The sequence below is a fragment of the Rhamphochromis longiceps genome, linkage group LG7, assembly GCF_057381845.1.
Source record: "Rhamphochromis longiceps isolate RC_006_pf linkage group LG7, R_longiceps_female_GT1.1, whole genome shotgun sequence".
Lineage (NCBI taxonomy): Eukaryota > Metazoa > Chordata > Actinopteri > Cichliformes > Cichlidae > Rhamphochromis > Rhamphochromis longiceps.
Window position 1 is genome coordinate 5,098,246 of NC_140563.1, and position 17,408 is coordinate 5,115,653.

At 39.8% G+C, this 17,408-nt stretch overlaps 1 protein-coding gene across 3 annotated transcripts in view; it reads left to right on the forward strand.

The window, feature by feature from the left end:
- Window positions 1–17,408, forward strand: part of osbpl5 (oxysterol binding protein-like 5) — a 48,403-nt gene that overhangs the window by 26,960 nt on the left and 4,035 nt on the right. The window contains exons 3-22 of one of the 3 annotated variants that reach the window (XM_085411758.1): window positions 161–316; window positions 542–615; window positions 1,706–1,786; window positions 2,026–2,127; window positions 2,336–2,539; window positions 2,935–3,019; window positions 3,130–3,292; window positions 8,220–8,433; window positions 8,539–8,723; window positions 9,206–9,287; window positions 10,189–10,287; window positions 11,487–11,583; window positions 11,753–11,851; window positions 14,335–14,432; window positions 14,535–14,624; window positions 15,033–15,169; window positions 15,466–15,645; window positions 16,290–16,419; window positions 16,643–16,757; window positions 16,854–16,956. In XM_085411758.1, coding sequence (XP_085267884.1) covers window positions 181–316; window positions 542–615; window positions 1,706–1,786; window positions 2,026–2,127; window positions 2,336–2,539; window positions 2,935–3,019; window positions 3,130–3,292; window positions 8,220–8,433; window positions 8,539–8,723; window positions 9,206–9,287; window positions 10,189–10,287; window positions 11,487–11,583; window positions 11,753–11,851; window positions 14,335–14,432; window positions 14,535–14,624; window positions 15,033–15,169; window positions 15,466–15,645; window positions 16,290–16,419; window positions 16,643–16,757; window positions 16,854–16,956 — 2,474 coding nt within the window. In that variant the 5' untranslated portion in view covers window positions 161–180. Of the gene's footprint in view, window positions 1–141; window positions 317–541; window positions 616–1,705; window positions 1,787–2,025; window positions 2,128–2,335; window positions 2,540–2,934; window positions 3,020–3,129; window positions 3,293–8,219; window positions 8,434–8,538; window positions 8,724–9,205; window positions 9,288–10,188; window positions 10,288–11,486; window positions 11,584–11,752; window positions 11,852–14,334; window positions 14,433–14,534; window positions 14,625–15,032; window positions 15,170–15,465; window positions 15,646–16,289; window positions 16,420–16,642; window positions 16,758–16,853; window positions 16,957–17,408 lie in introns of those variants that run through there. The other 2 variants (XM_085411757.1, XM_085411759.1) reach the window with 2 other exon arrangements.

Consider the following 17,408-nt stretch of genomic DNA (forward strand, 5'->3'; position numbering starts at 1 on the left):
ATTGGTAAATGAAAATATTGGTTGAACTAATGCATGCAGGCTTAGAACTTGAAAGTTCCCTTTTGTTCTAGCTACAGATTTCTTTCTTTATCTTTTTCTTCCATCCTTTTTATATCTACCTTGTCTCCATTTTTTTCTTTTATGCGTCTCTCCCCTGCAGAGGAGAAGCAGGCCGCCAGGATGAAGGAGGAGAATTTGTTTCATCGGAGGTATTCGCTGTGCCCCAGTGCTACCTCCCCGCCCAAAATTGATCCCCGCACCCTCACCAGGAACCTCTCTTATGGAGGAGACAACGACTTCTACAACCTCAGCCCAGGTACAAGGTCAAGATGTCACAAGTGACAAAACGTGATATTTTGTGAAATAGTGGATTCCAGTGTCTGGGAAAGTATGGCGCACTGTGGTGAAACATACTTATGCCATATTAATCAGCAAACCTCAGCTGCTCTTTCTTAACTGCTTTGTGCACTGCCATGCTTTAATTGTTTGTCAGCAAGTTTTTTTCATTTATATGTGACTGTGTATTGTGGGTTCCCACCAGGCAGTGAGACAGACAGGAACGGTCTCTCCATGCTGAGTAATGAACTTAGTCCTGTCTTATCACCAGGCAGCAAGGTAAGAACTCAGTTCCTGATTGGGCAGGTCCTCAACAGTTGACTATTAATGTCTCATTGGGTGAGAGCACACTGTTGCCTTTTGTGATGACTAGTTCTCTCTGATTGCTCATAGTAGTAGCAGAATGAGACATCTGTGAGAATTTTATTATAGGGAAATCCAGCAGCTGTTTAGGCTTATTTTCAGGGGGTGGTTAACAAATGGGTCACTAAAAAATATAGAAGGAAGGGAAAATTTTACATTGTGTTTAAACAGCACCAACACAACAAGAATAAATATAAAACTGTGGGATTTGAAATCTCAGGCCAGTGGTGGGAACTGTGTCCTTAGGACCACAAGCCATGTATTTGACTCCCAGACCTATTTTGCCCCGGTGCTGTTTATGTTGTATTAGTGCTAACTATCCTATCTGTCTCCGCCCTTATAAATATGAATTAGGAGTGGTAAATAAACATTTCCAGTGGCAGTGGGTAATAGTCCTGTCTCGTCTCCTCTCCTCATGTCGCTTTGCCTCGTCTTGCAAGATTGCCTATTTATATGTGCAATAATTCACATGCACAGCTGCGTCTCCCAACCTGAAGTCACCCCAAAATACTGAGAATAGCCTTCCCCTCGCATGTTGTCATTTACCCTGGATTGTCGTCGTGTACCACATTTGAAAAATGGCTTTCTCTTTGGATGTTACAGAATGCCTGTGTGGGCTCGATGATAATATTGGGTTAGTGCATATAGAACAAGTGGTTAAGTAACTGCACATCACAGTGAAATTGCAAATTACTTACCACTATGATTCTAATGTCTGTTTACTTCAGTTCACCCCTTGTTGTTTAACCAAGGAAGTTAGTGGGTGTGTGGTCAAAGCGCCACAAATGACTGCCTGCCAAGTTTCCTTGCTGACTGAAAGGGCCACCCACCCCTCTTTACAAACCTTTGAAAACAGTAAAATATTGGGCCGTTCCCAACTAAAACAAATAAGGTTATTTAAACTTTTATTAACCACAGATTTATTTAAACTAAAATCCCTCCCAACAGGATTATTTGTCCATCATTTAACTCTGTCTTTCCTTTCTGTCTTAACTCCCGCCTCCAGTCTGAGTCCAGGATGTTTAATGGTGTTGAGAAGGACTGCCCCTCCCCCACCGAGAAGCTGGCCCGGAAGGAGTCGCTCAAGGTAGAGGTCACATCCTTGCTTGAGATGGTCAGCAGCTGTGTTGACTCATGTGCATGCTCATTTTAAACATTGCAGTATTCAAATATTTAAATGTTTACCTTTGATGTTAAGTCTTTGAATGTTGAATGCTAGAGTTAGTTTGACTCTGCTTCCACCTAGTGTTCAAACTTTGATATCAGTCCTTTGTTCAGTTCTGATCTTTCATTATTGTTTGCTTTTGTTTTTATAATGTTCTAAAGGTCCAAAAGCAGAATTATAGGCAAGAGAAGAAGCGAGCAGCTAAAGAACTGTCCACTGCACTTAAGGACCCCAGCGTCATCATCATGTCCAACTGGTTAAAGGTGTGACACTATTGCAGTAACAGCCAGGATAATAATAACCTTGATGTTAAACTGATGTCATTACATATTGACTTCCCAGTTTCCCTCTTACTTTTCAATGCTCTTAATATTTAATATGCTGCAGTTGTGAATTAACATATTTCATTTTCTTTACTTTATTTAGTTGTACTCTAAATTGCTTCCACTCTCATCCCTTATGCTTCTTTAGATCCGTGGCTCTTTAAAAAGTTGGACCAGATTGTGGTGTGCCTTGAAGCCTGGGGTTCTTCTGATCTATAAGACCCCCAAAACAGATCACTGGGTGGGTACCATCCTGCTCAGTGCATGCAAGCTGATCGAGAGACCCTCCAAGAAGGACGGCTTTTGCTTCAAGCTGTACCACCCACTGGATAAATCAATCTGGGCTGTCAAGGTCAGACATATTTGTAGGTTTATTCTGTCCAATTAAAATTATGTAATCAAAAACAGTTAGATTTTAATTGACAAGTTCACTCAGCATTAGGACAATTTAATATTTTGTGTATTTAGACAGTTAAATCTGATTTTATTTTTGTTTGTGTAGTAATAATTTTATTTGATTTTACTTTGTGTGGGGGAAAAAATCTGTCTTGGGTGACACCTAGTGGTTGTATTAAAAAGAAACTGGCTGTCTTCTATTTTCCTCACCGTAAATGTTATTTCTAAATGATAATTATCTCGTTTAGTGCTGCATAATTCTCATGGCCCTTGGGAGAGCCATTTGTTTCAATTGGTGCAACATGAATACACAACATGAAGCATGAGTCAGTATTTGATCCATATCCTCAGGGTCCCAAAGGAGAGAACGTTGGCTCCATCACGCAGCCTCTACCCAGTAACTACCTGATCTTCAGAGCTGCATCTGAGTCTGATGGTGAGGCATCTGAAGGTGCAGCTTCTTGCATGTTTGATGAAACTATATATATATGCAACCAAACTGATCAACCCTTCTTCCCCTTAAAAAAAAAAAAATCTGCTCTCCAGGTCGGTGTTGGATGGATGCCCTGGAGCTGGCTCTGAGCTGCTCCAGCCTCTACAAGCTGACGGCCAAAGCTGGGAAAGAAGGAGATATCAGCACGACTTCAGAGTCCTCCCATATACTGAACCTGCTGCAGTCCACGGCACTCACTGATACAGAGCTGCTGCAGTAAGTCATAAACTCACACAGCTAGATCCACGGACATATGACTGATTTCAGTCTTTCTTTTATAATTTGTTGTTATTGGATCACCGATGATTCCTGTATTCACGCTTTGCATAATTTCCTTAGGCATTAATAAAGTATTCTGATCCTGATTCTGATTGTTGACCATTTGCCCCATTTTGTTTTTCATATCACTGTCAGAAATTCCCATGGTACTCTCACTTATGTGATAAAACAGCTAAAGCCCAAGAACGTCAAATCCAGATTTTATTTATTTATTTTATTTATTCTCTATACATTTTTAACTAGGAGATTTCAAACTGTCTGTTCTTTAAATTATCGTAGTTTTGTAATGCAACTAGGGAAAAAAGTCACTTTTAGTGCACTTGTATGTAATCAACCTTATTTAAAAACTCTGCTAGGCTTATAAGAAACCATAGATTCATCACGATTCACACAACATTATACCAAATACAAATACCCCTGGGTATGCTTGGCTGAACTGAGGGCAGGATCTCACCTTACAGATAAGAGTTTTGCTGGACTAGGACCTGGGGCAAAATAGTGCTCTGTTTAGTTTAGTGTTTAGTTTTTGAATCAAACTGTTTAATGAGCTGCATTTTTCAGACATGGTTTTCAGAGCTACTTGCAGGCAGTGAAGAGACTGGAAATATTGGACTGAGGCAGAGTGAGGCAGATATTATGCATCATCACATGGATGATAAAATGCTGGTTGATGTGTCATTGCTTGGCTGTTTTTGACCACAACTGGGATTTGTGGTCTCCCAAGGGGCGATCGTGGCTCAAGAGTTGGGAGTTCGCCTTGTAATCGGAAGGTTGCCGGTTCGAGCCTCGGCTCGGACAGTCTCGGTCGTTGTGTCCTTGGGCAAGACACTTCACCTACCGCCTACTGGTGTTGGCCAGAAGGGCCGATGGCGCGATATGGCAGCCTCGCTTCTGTCAGTCTGCCCCAGGGCAGCTGTGGCTACAACTGTAGCTTGCCTCCACCAGTGTGTGAATGGGTGGATGACTGGGTGTGTAAAGCGCTTTGGGGTTCCTAGGGAGGACTAGTAAAAGCGCTATACAAATACAGGCCGTTTACCATTACTCTCTTTGGCTGGCTTTTTCCATGCTGTGTCACATACAGCCTCTGTGCTTTCTGGTGGTCAGCTCAGAACAGTGGATGAAGAAACATGGATTCTCTGGAGACATTATTGCTGAATCCAACGTTGGATAACTTCACAATGTTTGGGACAGTTTATTTTTAAATCATCATTGAATCATAAGCAAGCAGTTTCCAGAACCAAAAAATGAAAAAATTAAATAGACTTCAACTGTTGTGTAAACTATATTTTAAAAAATAAAAATGTATTTTTGTTGGTGGCAGTCTCTGCATTTAATGTAGATTTTTCTTAGTAAGCAGTGCATTGTGCTATAGGAAAAGTGTGGGCACAACTAATAACGATAATTCTGGCTCATTACCAGCATGCACAATAGCAGGATATGATGGCATGCAGCCATCGTTAGTCCACCCTTGCGTTTTCTGTTGTGACATGTCAGAGTCTGTTGAGCATGTCCTGATTGTGCCCTTCTTTGTGACTCACGTGTTATCAGCCTTTATAAAGCTGGAAAATTGGATTCTGCAAAGTTTTGGCATTTTGCTCGAGTGAGTGGATACAGTCTGACCTTGTGAAAGTGGCTAAAAAAATGCATTTTGATGAGATCTGGGTATAATGGGGAAAAGGGAAGGATACAAATGGTAAATGACCTGTATTTGTATAGCGCTTTACTTAGTCCCTCTGACCACCACCAGTAGGCAGCGGGTGAAGTATCTTGCCCAAGGACACAACGACCGAGACTGTCTGAGTCGGGGCTCGAACCGGTAACCTTCCAATTAATGCCACTCTTTTGCACATGTCTCAACCAACTCTGTATATTTTTTATATATTTTATTTTATTGTTTACTCTATTTAATTTGTAAAATACGTACACACACACACACACACACACACACACACACACACACACGCAGAAAAACATATTTAGTATACACATCCAGTAATGCATATACTATTATATATTGTACATATATTTATTAGTCTCAGATTTAGCCAATCTTATATTTTGCTTGTTTTACGTTATTGTATTTTTGCACAACTCTGTTGCTTGTGAAGCTCGCACACAAGAATTTCACTCACATGTACTGTACCAGTGTACCTGCACATGTGATGTGACAATAAAAGTGATTTGATTTGATTTGATTACAAGACGAACTGCTAACTCTTGAGCCACGATCGCCCCCACAATTTCCCACAATGAGGATTGTGGGAAATGCCTTCCATTTCCCATTTATGTTGTCAGAGTAACTATGATTATTAGGCATTCTGAGACTTGATCAATGTCTATGAAAAACAGTCATTGGACTTGATAGGCTTAATTTCACAGCTTACACACAATAGAGCGTAATCAGTATACAACTTTGAGTATTTGCTGTGAAACAAAGCAGAGTTGGGGCTTTTGTATGAAGTTAATCAATAGCTGAAATCATAAGGTGCCCTGTTTGCCGCTGAAATCCTATTTGCAGTATAACTATGTGGTCCAAGTGTGTTTAATTGGTTATGTAGCCCTCATTCTGATCTTTTTGTGTATGGTTTACATCCAACATTAGAAGCCTCACTCCCCCTCACACCTCCCCTTTCTCTTACCTCCTCCCTCCGGACATCCATCCCAGCATTACCTCCTCTCCAATTCCTCTCCCATCCAATCACAAAAGCCCAACCAGTCACATGACTGACAGAGGAGCAGGAAGATGGAGCACAATATGAGCCATACACCACCCAGACAGAGACGGTAGCAGCACAGCCATTGCAGGCATGCACACAGACACACGTATGCACACGCATTCAGGAAGCAGGTTTGCCAGAGTCGAAGAAACAGAGCGTCACCTTTTTTTCTTTTAGGGAGTAGAGTGAAAACATTCACACACGCACACAGGAGAAGAGACAAGGACAGGCTGCATCTGTGATTGGATTTACTGGTGGTGTTTTGATCCTTGAGGAAGAGTTTGTCTGTATGTTTTAAGACTTTGAGGTAAGGAAAGCTTATTTACCTTTGGGTGTGTTTGGATTAATAAGTAACATTAACGTTAGCTGGAATGTGACTGTTCAGGTTTGGCAAACCCTGGGGCATTTTGAACCTGTAACTATCTTTGTTGTTGGACAGGCTATTTCCCTGTATGCTGTGACCACAATCCTAATACTGTATGTTCTTGTGGAAGCTTGCAGCACAATGCAGTTATTTTCCACTGTCCCAACGGTTGCTCATGTTTGTTAGGAAACAAAGCTTTGGAAATTGCTGGCATTGATTTTGCATGATGTAGGACTCTGCAGTCTCACTCCACAGACTTCCACTGTCTGAATTGTAAAATGGCTGTAGGCTGTTCCTTTTTAGCTACCAACCTCATAAATCTCTCCCTCCCGCCCCTCACTCTCACTTCTTCCTCGTTCCTTCTTTGACAGTTCACAAGCTGATGTATGACTTTCTTCTTTTTCGTTTTCCATGTTTTGTTCCCTTTTTTCTGATTAAGTGATAGCAGGTCTGAGGTCTGGGCCTTTTTATTGCCGATTGCAAAATCACACAGCTTGAAAACACTAACTCGGCACAGCATGAAGTTTAAGATGATTATTTTCTCGAGTTAATTTTTGGGTTAGTGTAAGCATTTGCTGCACAGACCATATGTGTTTGGATAGTTGTATGTTGTTTTTGTTCTGTACATGTACAAGTTCTGTGACTGAATTTAACTGTTGGGAAAATGTAATCCTTAACCCTTAAAAACCACTCAAATTAGTTATCTTGGGGGGAATTATGTAGTCGGTAATGGTGTGAAATCTTCAGTCTTAGTCACCAGCAGAATCTGTCTTTCTTGATGTGGGATTTTTGCTTGTATCTGGTTCTCAGTTAGTGAAATGGAGCAGTTAATTGAGAGTGAGGCAGATATTATGCATCATCACGTGGATAATAAAATGCTGTATAATGTGGATTTTTTTGTTTGTTTGTTTTTCTGTTTTTCCATGTGAATCCGAGCACACACAAATCTGCTGTATACCTAATTCCTCATGCTGTTGCTGCTGACGGCAATAAAAAAGTCAACGCAGGTGTGCCATAGGACTGAGTGCTGCTGATTTACATGTTTGTAAATGATCTTGTTGGCAAAACCCCAGTGAGTCTAAAAACTCATCGTTTTACATTGTGTGCTGACAAATACTTAGTAGGCGATTGTCCAATTACTTTTGGGCCCTTAAAATTTGTGCACGCTGTTAAAATGCACGTGTTTCATTTGCAGTGGTGCTTTACTGTAATATCCATTGTTGTTTTAAAATGAATGTGCTGAAGCACAGAGCCTACAGGTAGTTGAGTATTGTCTGTATATACAATACTTGCATGTTTATATATTAACTTGTTTGTGCATCTTTATTGTAGCCACGTAAATTCAAACCTAATGTTTAAGGGGTGGGATATGTGGACGTGAGGATTTGTAATCTGGATGTCCTGTCAACCCTTGAGGTCAACAAAGTTATTAACATCCATAGTCTCTAAAGTAGCAGACATACTCATCATAACTGTGAGGAGGATACAAGAGGACATCAGTTAAAAGCCATTTAGAGCTGTAATGTTCTTGGTAGGTAATTTCTTGTTCTTTAGAGACTTCTCCACTAGCAAGGCAGTCATCAAAACTTTGGCTCAAGTGACTTTTGAAAAGTCACTTGATCTTATGCATCATAATGCACAAGTTGAAAGATCAAGCCAGTGAGAAGCTATCAGATTTCTCCTCTGCAAGGGCTATTCAAGAGCCGGCATACAGCAGCGATAAAATGGCTGCTTATCATTATTATTAATGTAGTTGTAACCTGTTTGCTTATCTGTTCACTAGGTTGAATGACACAGTGCTGCTGGGAAATCACCACATGGAGCATGACGGCTTTTCAGATAAATCGGAGCGCGAAGCTCATGACGACTGGGACGCTGCAGCCAATGAGAACGGTGGAAGACTGACGGAGGAGAGCGATGTGGACCAATCAGATGAGCTGTCCCCCGGGCCACAGGCCACAGCCTATGTAGAGCAGAGCACAGAGGAGATGGCTGAGGTGAGGCTGATTGTTATGTTTGCCTTGCAGTTCTGTTCGCCATCCTGATTACTTTTCTAATCTTACTTACGCACAACTACCTGCCCTCTGTGCATGTTCCTTTAGGCTGGCGAGGCATCCCAGGTGGAGACTGTATCAGAGGAGAACAAGGGCCTGATCTGGAGCTTGCTGAAGCAGCTGCGGCCAGGCATGGACCTGTCTAAGGTGGTGCTTCCAACCTTTATCCTGGAGCCGCGCTCCTTCCTGGACAAGCTGTCTGACTACTACTATCATGCAGATCTGCTCTCACAGTCAGTAAATCTTAGTGATTTCACTTAAGAACATACAGGGTGTATCACAAAGAATCACCTGATTTCAAAGTGCTTTAAAACTGCAGCTGTTCAACTATAATGATCAAAACACATACTGTTAGAACAAGCATGAGTTTCATGCAGGTAGGTAGCATAACAGCCGCAGTGGCTGCAGTCATTCCAGACATGCTTGCAAAATATGGGCTGAGTTTGACTATAGTACAGACACGTGCCTTGAATCTAGAGGAAGACACATTGAACACCAAGTTTTGTGGTGCTTTATTATAATACCCATTGTACACATAATGCAAAGTGGTGTGTTTGCTTTATATTTAGCCATGTATTTTAAAATTTACTGCACTCTTCTGTTTCCATTACTTACAAAAAATATAGTCTTTTGAAATCAGGTGATTCTTTTTTCCGCATTTATAGATTGTATGCATGTCTTTTTTATTTTTTTTATTTTTGTTTCTTCACTACAGAGCCTCACTGGAAGAGAGTGCATATGGTCGGATCAAGCAGGTGCTGAGGTGGTACTTATCAGGTTTTTACAAGAAGCCCAAAGTAAGCTACGTTCACTCCAGTCAAGCTTATATAGTTCTGTTATCACATTAGCTGTACTGTATGACAAACCTAATTACAAGATGCACATCCATTCAGTGCCTGTTAGAGACTACAGTGACATCTGTTTTTAGAAGTAATGTGAAAGCTTTTCAGTGCATCACTACTATTAAATAAAATGCAGTATGTTGTATACTACAAGCCGGTGATCTTTTAAATAACATTTCACCATGAATCAGAGCAGAATCACTAAAAACTTAAAGCTTCAACTATTTAGTGTTTCCTAAATTTTTAAAGTCTGAATGGACACTCATCAGTCAGTTATAGATTTGCACAACCCATCAACCTCTATCATGTGGCTTTACCAGTACCACTGGAAGATTTTCTAAGTGTTAGCAGTTTTTGGCTGCTTGACAAATGTCTCTGTTCAGGGTCCATTTGTGCTGTAAAAATGTCAGGACGCACTTCCCACTGGTTAGAAATTTATTTCCTCTGTGGCAGCAGAGCTTCTGGGAATCTGAGCCAGCAGATAATGTGTGTCGATTAATCTGGCATTGCTCAGCACATTTTCAGCTGACTACTTTTGTGAAACTGTAGACTGATAAATTCTTGAGAAGCTCTCATCATAAGGCTACCAAACAAAAACTTTGCTCTGCTGCTGGAGTAATTGCATAACATCTATAGAACTGTCTGTTGTAGCTCTCTGGATAAGTGGTGCTGCACTCCATAATATTGCTTATTACGTGAAACAGGACAGAATCAAGTTATTACTTAAGAATTGTGCTCAACAGTAGCATAACAAAAAATTAAAGTAGCTTGATGTTTAATCTGGGAAATAAATCTTCTTTGTTTTGGATGATGCTTAAAGTGACACTAACATTTCTCTGTGTGTCTGCATTTACAGGGTCTGAAAAAACCTTACAATCCAATCCTGGGGGAGACATTTCGCTGCTGCTGGCTCCATCCAGAGACCAACAGCTGCACTTTCTACATAGCTGAACAGGTTAAATCAGACTCGTAGATAAGTGGCGAACCAGAACTGGACATGACTCTTGTCTCGTGTGAAATATCTTGCACAAACACACTGTTTCGACAAACACACTGAGCAAACACCTATGCAGCAAGTGTAAAATTAATAAGTGCCAGAGGCAATGTTCCTTCTAATTTTTCATGTGTCTGAGCGAACAAACTCCCTGAGCGGTCCCTTGGACCACTGTGAGCGACAGCAGACGTGTGCACTGTGGTTACGCCAGCATCGAATCCATCCAAGTTACATGGTTTATTAAAATAATCACATTACAGCATTTACATTTATGTTAGGCTACTTTTAATTAACTGCTTTAGCCCACTTGCAATGAAAATTTAAAAAAATCTTATTCATGACCTGTGTAGTATGTTAACACTATTGGAAGTAAAAATAACTTGAACTCCAATTTTGAAAACACAACTTTCTTTTTTCTTTTTTTTTTAAATAAAGCTCTGACTTGTATTATGAGTCTGTGGTCTGGGAGAGAGTCCTGTAACTCTGTCTGCAAAATACAGTATATAATGACCAATGTTGGGCAATTAATTATATAGTTACTTCTTCAAAAAAGTAACTGAGTTATGCAAACAACAAAGTTTTTTGCAGCTGTTTACCTAAAAATGCAGCCAAGGTGTTTTTTAAACAAACATTTCAAACTATTTACAGAACAATCAGCTGTTCTGCATCAAATTTGATGCCACACAAATTATTTGTGCCACTCCAAAAAATAATTTCTGTCACTATGAGATAAAGAAGAACAACAGTCTGATACCTGCAGGCCTGACAACAGGAGATGTGTAACACCTGTAACATTCAGCACACGCAACAAAACTATTGACTACACTACACACTAACTACACAAGATTTGCGCTAAATGACGCAAATCTCTCACATCTCAAAACACTCCTAAAACTTCCCCTTTCCTAAACAACTAACAACTGTCACTTACTGACTAACACTGCAAAACAGAATTGTTAAAGTTTTAATTTTAATTTCAATTCAGGTTAGATTTTTTTTTTTTTTGTGCGCAACGCAGATTTTCTGTGTGCAGAGACCGTGCCAGCAGTGCGCAATTGCGCGCACACGCAGCTTAGAGGGAACATTGGCCAGAGAGTATCTGACAGTTTTTGCCTCGCTCTGCTGCTCAGATTTCGTTTTCTCTCTCTGTCCTCTGCCAGGTGTCGCACCATCCACCCATCTCTGCCTTTTATGTCTGCAATAGGAAGGATGGATTTTCTATTAGTGGAAGCATCCTGGCCAAGTCCAAATTCTATGGTACAGTCAATATTTCACGATCTAATTCATTTGTCTCAGCCAGATGATCGGTACGGATTCAGTACATGTGTACGGTTATAAAAAGGCATGCAAGGACACCGTCACGATCTGGCCCAGTCTATGAGAAGCATTGTTAACCACATATTTCTCTGTTTTCCTGCTTTTGTAGGTAACTCTCTTTCAGCTATTCTAGATGGCAAAGCCCGGCTGCTATTCTTGAGCAGGGATGAGGAGTATGTCATCACCATGCCCTATGCTCACTGCAAAGGTAATAAATATGCATTACTTTCTACTCCACTAATCGTTCCATGTCCTTGTTGCTATGTTAGTATTAGCAGTATCTTTCCATAATCTTCTTAATACTGCAACATCTCTTTGGAAATAAGTAATATGTTTTCAGTGCCAAAAATTCTATGCGGTGGTAAAGGGTAGAGATGGCACGATACCACTTTTTTATGTCCGATACCGATATCATAAATTTGGATATCTGCCGATACCGATATGAATCCGATATAGTGTTTTTAATCAATAAAACTGTTTTTTTTTTAATACCTTGCTGCATTTTGTATAAGTTCATACTCAAGTTTAAATAAACAACAACACTAAAGCTTTTCTGTTATACCTGTATATAAAAATTACACTGCACCCAAAATATTTCATAGTTCAGCAATAAATTCAAATTCAAATTTTATTTGTCACATACACAGTCATACACAGTACGATATGCAGTGAAATGCTTACACAACTGCTCGTGACCTAAAGAAAAAAAAGGCTATGAATGAGATAGGAAATACATATGAAAATTAAAAAGGGTAAATTTAACTAGAAAGGAATAAAATAAAATATAAAAATTAAAGTTAAAAATGAAATAACTGTACAACAACCAATTAGAATGAAGGGTAAATTTAACTGGGAAAGAATAAGATAAAATATATAAATTAAAGTTGAAAATAAAATAACCGTACAACAAAATACACAATACACAAATACACAGTATAGAAATATATAAGAATGTATGAAGAAATATAAATATATATATATATATATATATATACAATAACAGCAGCTGTACAAGTATTAAATGGAAATGAAGAAATATAATGTCCAGTGTTGTGCAATCCACATTTGTAAGTGTCTCGATACTGATACTTTCTATTCTGGTATTTTAAAGAGTACTTAGGAGAAATATTCAGCAACCTAACTAATAGGGCTGCAAACTCCCAGCAAAAAAATAGGGAACCACCCTCTGCCTCATGATGCTTAATCGACATAATCAACTTTAATTTGACGCAGTGTGAAAAAAAATGCACAGAAATAAATTATTTTTCAAGAAATATTAAATAGATTCAACATCTTTCTTCAACAGAATTGCAGACTGCACAGATGGTACCTTCCCAAAGGAAAAAGTACTATAGCTTACTAGGGTATATTAGACTTAATAGTTACTATATACAGTAATGGACTTCTATATATTTTACATAAGATTAAATCTTTGGGTGTAAGATTCAGATAATTATTTAATAAAAGCTAGACATTTTAAATGAGAATAAGAAAGAAAAGTATGTCTTTGTGTCCCCTTTCCCCTGTTAATGCCCTATCGGCCCCCCTGGCTAAACTTTGCTAGATCCGCCCCTGCACAGTTACCAGCCGTCAGCTACGTAGAAAAGGATCCTGGTCTAGAAAGTAATATTAAATAAATTCTAACAACAGCTTTTCAAGCTTAAACGTGCTGCTGTTGTTCAGCCACTGGTTTCCTCTTTCTGGTGCAAAGTGGGCCAAAAACAAAGAAGAGAGACGGACTCGCGATAGAAAAGCCGATCAGCTGATCATTAATCGGTTTCATGATTAAAGTAATAACAGGAGAGGGAGAGAGAGGCAGTCGCTCCATATATTGGTTGTTAAGCTTAACGTGGGAATGCTTTACAAACATTCAGAGATAAACTTACACACTTGCTTTACTTCTCTCTGGGATCACTTCCTCGGAGATGAAATTATAATTATAAGCAGTTAAATCAAAGAAGATATGAGATGTTAAGTAATTTATAGTTTTGCAGTAAGCACAGATACGGGATCATCTCCAGTTTTTCAAGGCTCAACTTTGTCTACAGATCAGTTGGGATAGTGTGAATGAGTGAGCACTGGAGGATATTAGTGGATCTGTAATGTGCATGGCATCTAATAAGTTGGGTTTCAGAAGTGGAATTCACAAACAAATGACCTGTATTGTCTGAAAATAATACCTTTTGTTGCTTCTGATTTTTGTTCTGCTGTACCACGCTGATTGTAGCCAATTCTGTTTGAGCTCCTCATTCTCACAATATAATTTACCAATCATTGCAACAGCACACACATGACAGGAGGCTAGAACACAAGCTCATCTACCGTGTTTACAATGAAATCTGACCAAACTGACACAATCTGTGTGGGCTGTAAATATTACAGCCATCTGTTCTGGCCAATATGTCTGATGTACTGGAAATCAAATGAAGCTCTGCTTCGCTGTGAGCACGAACTCTAATATGGCAGACAGTCAGAGTTCGAGATGGATGATGGGTGAGATATATAAATCAAGGCAGGTTTAAGTTTTTTATTTTGGGTCTGCTTCAGGATTTTTAAAATTCTTTCCTTCATCTTGTCTCTCAGGAATGCACTCACTGCAGTTGCCTACATGATAAATTCTACCAATAATTTATGAATTTCCTTCTGCTGAACTTGTTGATCTGATGCTGCAATATTGTCTCTCTCTCGTAGGGATTCTGTACGGCACTATGACACTAGAGCTGGGAGGGAAAGTTACCATTGAGTGTGAGAAAACCAAATGCGTAGCAGAGCTGGAGTTTAAACTGAAGGTATATTTTCAGAAAAAAGAAATGAAACATTTGTTTAACTGGTTGTTTTATCTAGTCAGCTGTTTTAGTAAAGGTATTGCATTTTCATTCTGTTCACTTCAGCCTTTTCTTGGAGGTTCTGGTTCTGTAAATCAGATCAATGGAAAGATCTTTGTCGGAGAGGAAGTACTGGCCACTGTTGATGGACACTGGGTAAGAACCTTAATCCTCTTGATCTCGTATGAAGTCTAAGGAGCTTGAATACATCTTTCAGCATCATTTGCTACCACACACACCACTCTTTAGCAATTAGTAATTAGTAATATTCTGTAGTACAAAATAGATAATCATAGGTTTAGGAGCAGCTGGAAGGTGCATAAAGTAAAGGATCTCCTCTGTATTGCTCTCACAGTGGCTTTGAGCATCAAAAAGCAAAAGTAAAGAAATTCAGTATTGTTATTTTGTTTTCTAGATGACTTTTTGGGATCTTTTGGGAATAGTTTCCAGTAGTTTCCAGGTTGGATTGAAAATAAGGGCAATGTCTTTTTATGTAGAGTCTTATGGATGGTTGTGGTCAATTAACTTTAAAAAAAACGTTAAAAGGGCTAAACTTTTGTTCAGGACAACGAGGTATTTATTCACGAGAAGCGCTCAGGCCAGCAGGAGATTTTGTGGAACCCAAGTCCAGAAATTCGCAGCGGTCGCCTCAAGAGACAAGTGGTCCAGTTAGACCAGCAGGGAGAATTTGAGTCCGAAAGGTAAAGCACAAAGATCATCTGTGTTAATTGTTAATTTGAGTGTTATTGAGTCAACAAATGCAAAACATTTGTGCTAGCATGATAGCTGATAACTGTAATAGTGGCTTCCATTTAACATGTGTCAGTGACCCAATGCTCAGAACCTTTAACTGCAGACGTTATTAGATATCCAGACGAGGTTGTGGCTGGGATGTCATTATATCTCATTATACACAATTGCTTTTGACTTTTTAGTGACAATTCATTGGCCAGTGTGTTTTCCCCATTTGCATCTGATTGTAATATGCTCTTGGCAGACTGTGGCGGCATGTGACCAGTGCTATCATGGATAGGGACCAAGTGCGTGCCACCCAGGAGAAGTTTGTATTGGAGGAAGCTCAGCGGAGAGACACCAGAGAGAGAGGAGACAAACCCTGGCTTCCACAGCTTTTCCATCCGCACTCTGTCACCTCTGAGTGGACCTACAAGCACATGGAGTATGAGCACACTCTCACACTCTCTCTCTCTCTCTCACACACACACACACACACACACACACACACACACACACACACACACACACACACACACACACACACACACTAGGGCCTTTTTTATTCAGCTTATAAGTGTAGTAAAAGGTGACCTGTGAAGGAAGGGGTCAGAAATGGTGTGAGAATAAATACTGATATGCCACAATACATGTCACTTGAAATAGTCAGGTGCTGAAAGCTGATAACAAACATTTATATTATATATAATGAGAGTAAGAGTATTATGAGGTATATAATACAGGACACCAGTACTGAAACTGGTACAGGGGTTATTGGTCAGTCACAGGTTGTTGCTAATTACTGTAATAAACTTTACAACAGGAAAAAAATCAAATGAGTCACTGTGATCTAGCTCACCATATCTCAGACATGACGCAGTACTGCAGTTTATGGTTTATTTATAGTATTTATAGTCCTTTGGTTGTTGTTTCACAAATGCTTTCATGCACGCTCATGCATATCTCCTTTTGTAATGAATACGATGGTTGGGGGCTGCAGGAAGACCTACAAGCACTGTGGTATCAGCAAGTGGGGACAAGCAAACAAGGATGTGAGGAAGTTTAAATTCCACTGGTTTATTTTTGCAGCACGCGACCGTGGGAACCTGAGCGCTGTTTTGTTCAGTTTGAGAAGGATGGCGTGATTCAGACGCAGGAGAAAAGCCAGAGACAACACAACGGACTCTCCTACAGTCACAGCTGGGCCAGTCAACAGAAGGTTAAACTGAAATATTTACTGATGAGCCTTTCACTGACATTTTATCAGAATGATCTCTGAGCTTCTTTCTTCATACTCATACTTTGTTGCTGCAATGTCACTGACAAGCGTGATAAGCCCCTTATTTTTAGCCACTTGATATTCATTGCAGTTTATCCAGATAGCCAGTGTTGTGTCAGTTGGGAATTTTCCAAATTGAAGTTTGTTGCACTTCTCCTCTCAGGCTGAGGTTAACGGGAAGCATAGGAAGGCGAGCAGTCAGCCGTCTAGCTGCAGCCAGAACACTGAGAGCAGCAGCACTACGCCGGAACCCACACATGAGTCCTCGGACAATGAAGGTGAGGTGTATGTGACCCCCTCCCCAAAATAAAATAGCTAAATAAATCTAACCTTCTGGTGTCTTATCATTGGTCTCTTGTCTGTTATGTACCTAGGCTATTCTAATCAGTGTGCCCGGTGCAGTAAAGAGATAAAGGACATTGCCATGTTAGAAGCTTCCATCACATCTATAAAGAAGACACAGCAGGATATCCAGAGGTGAGAGTAAACCAACTACTATTTGGACTGATTGGGACCTGATGAATGTAAAAACAAAGAATGACCAGATTTTTTTTTTTTTTTTTTTTACTGATTTTTCTTTCTGAGAGAAATGAGATCCACATATGAGGACATTCATTTAAAATTTTGATAGAACAGTGGCAGTATAATGTCCTCGTAAGTGGATATCAGGCCCTTGTAGAGCAAAATTTTGTATTTTGGTCTAAACAACCCAAATTGTGATGTCCACATATGTGGACTCCAGGTCCTAGGAGGTTAAGTTGTCGCAGATAAATATAACAAAATAAAACCGGTACCAAAAAAAAGAAGATTTATTCATAACACACGGGAAAAGACCCAGGGAAACAAACCATAAATTTCACAGAGAGAGCCTCAAATCCCGTGGCCTGGAGGTTGGGGACCACTGGCATATAGGACAATGGGGAGAGAGC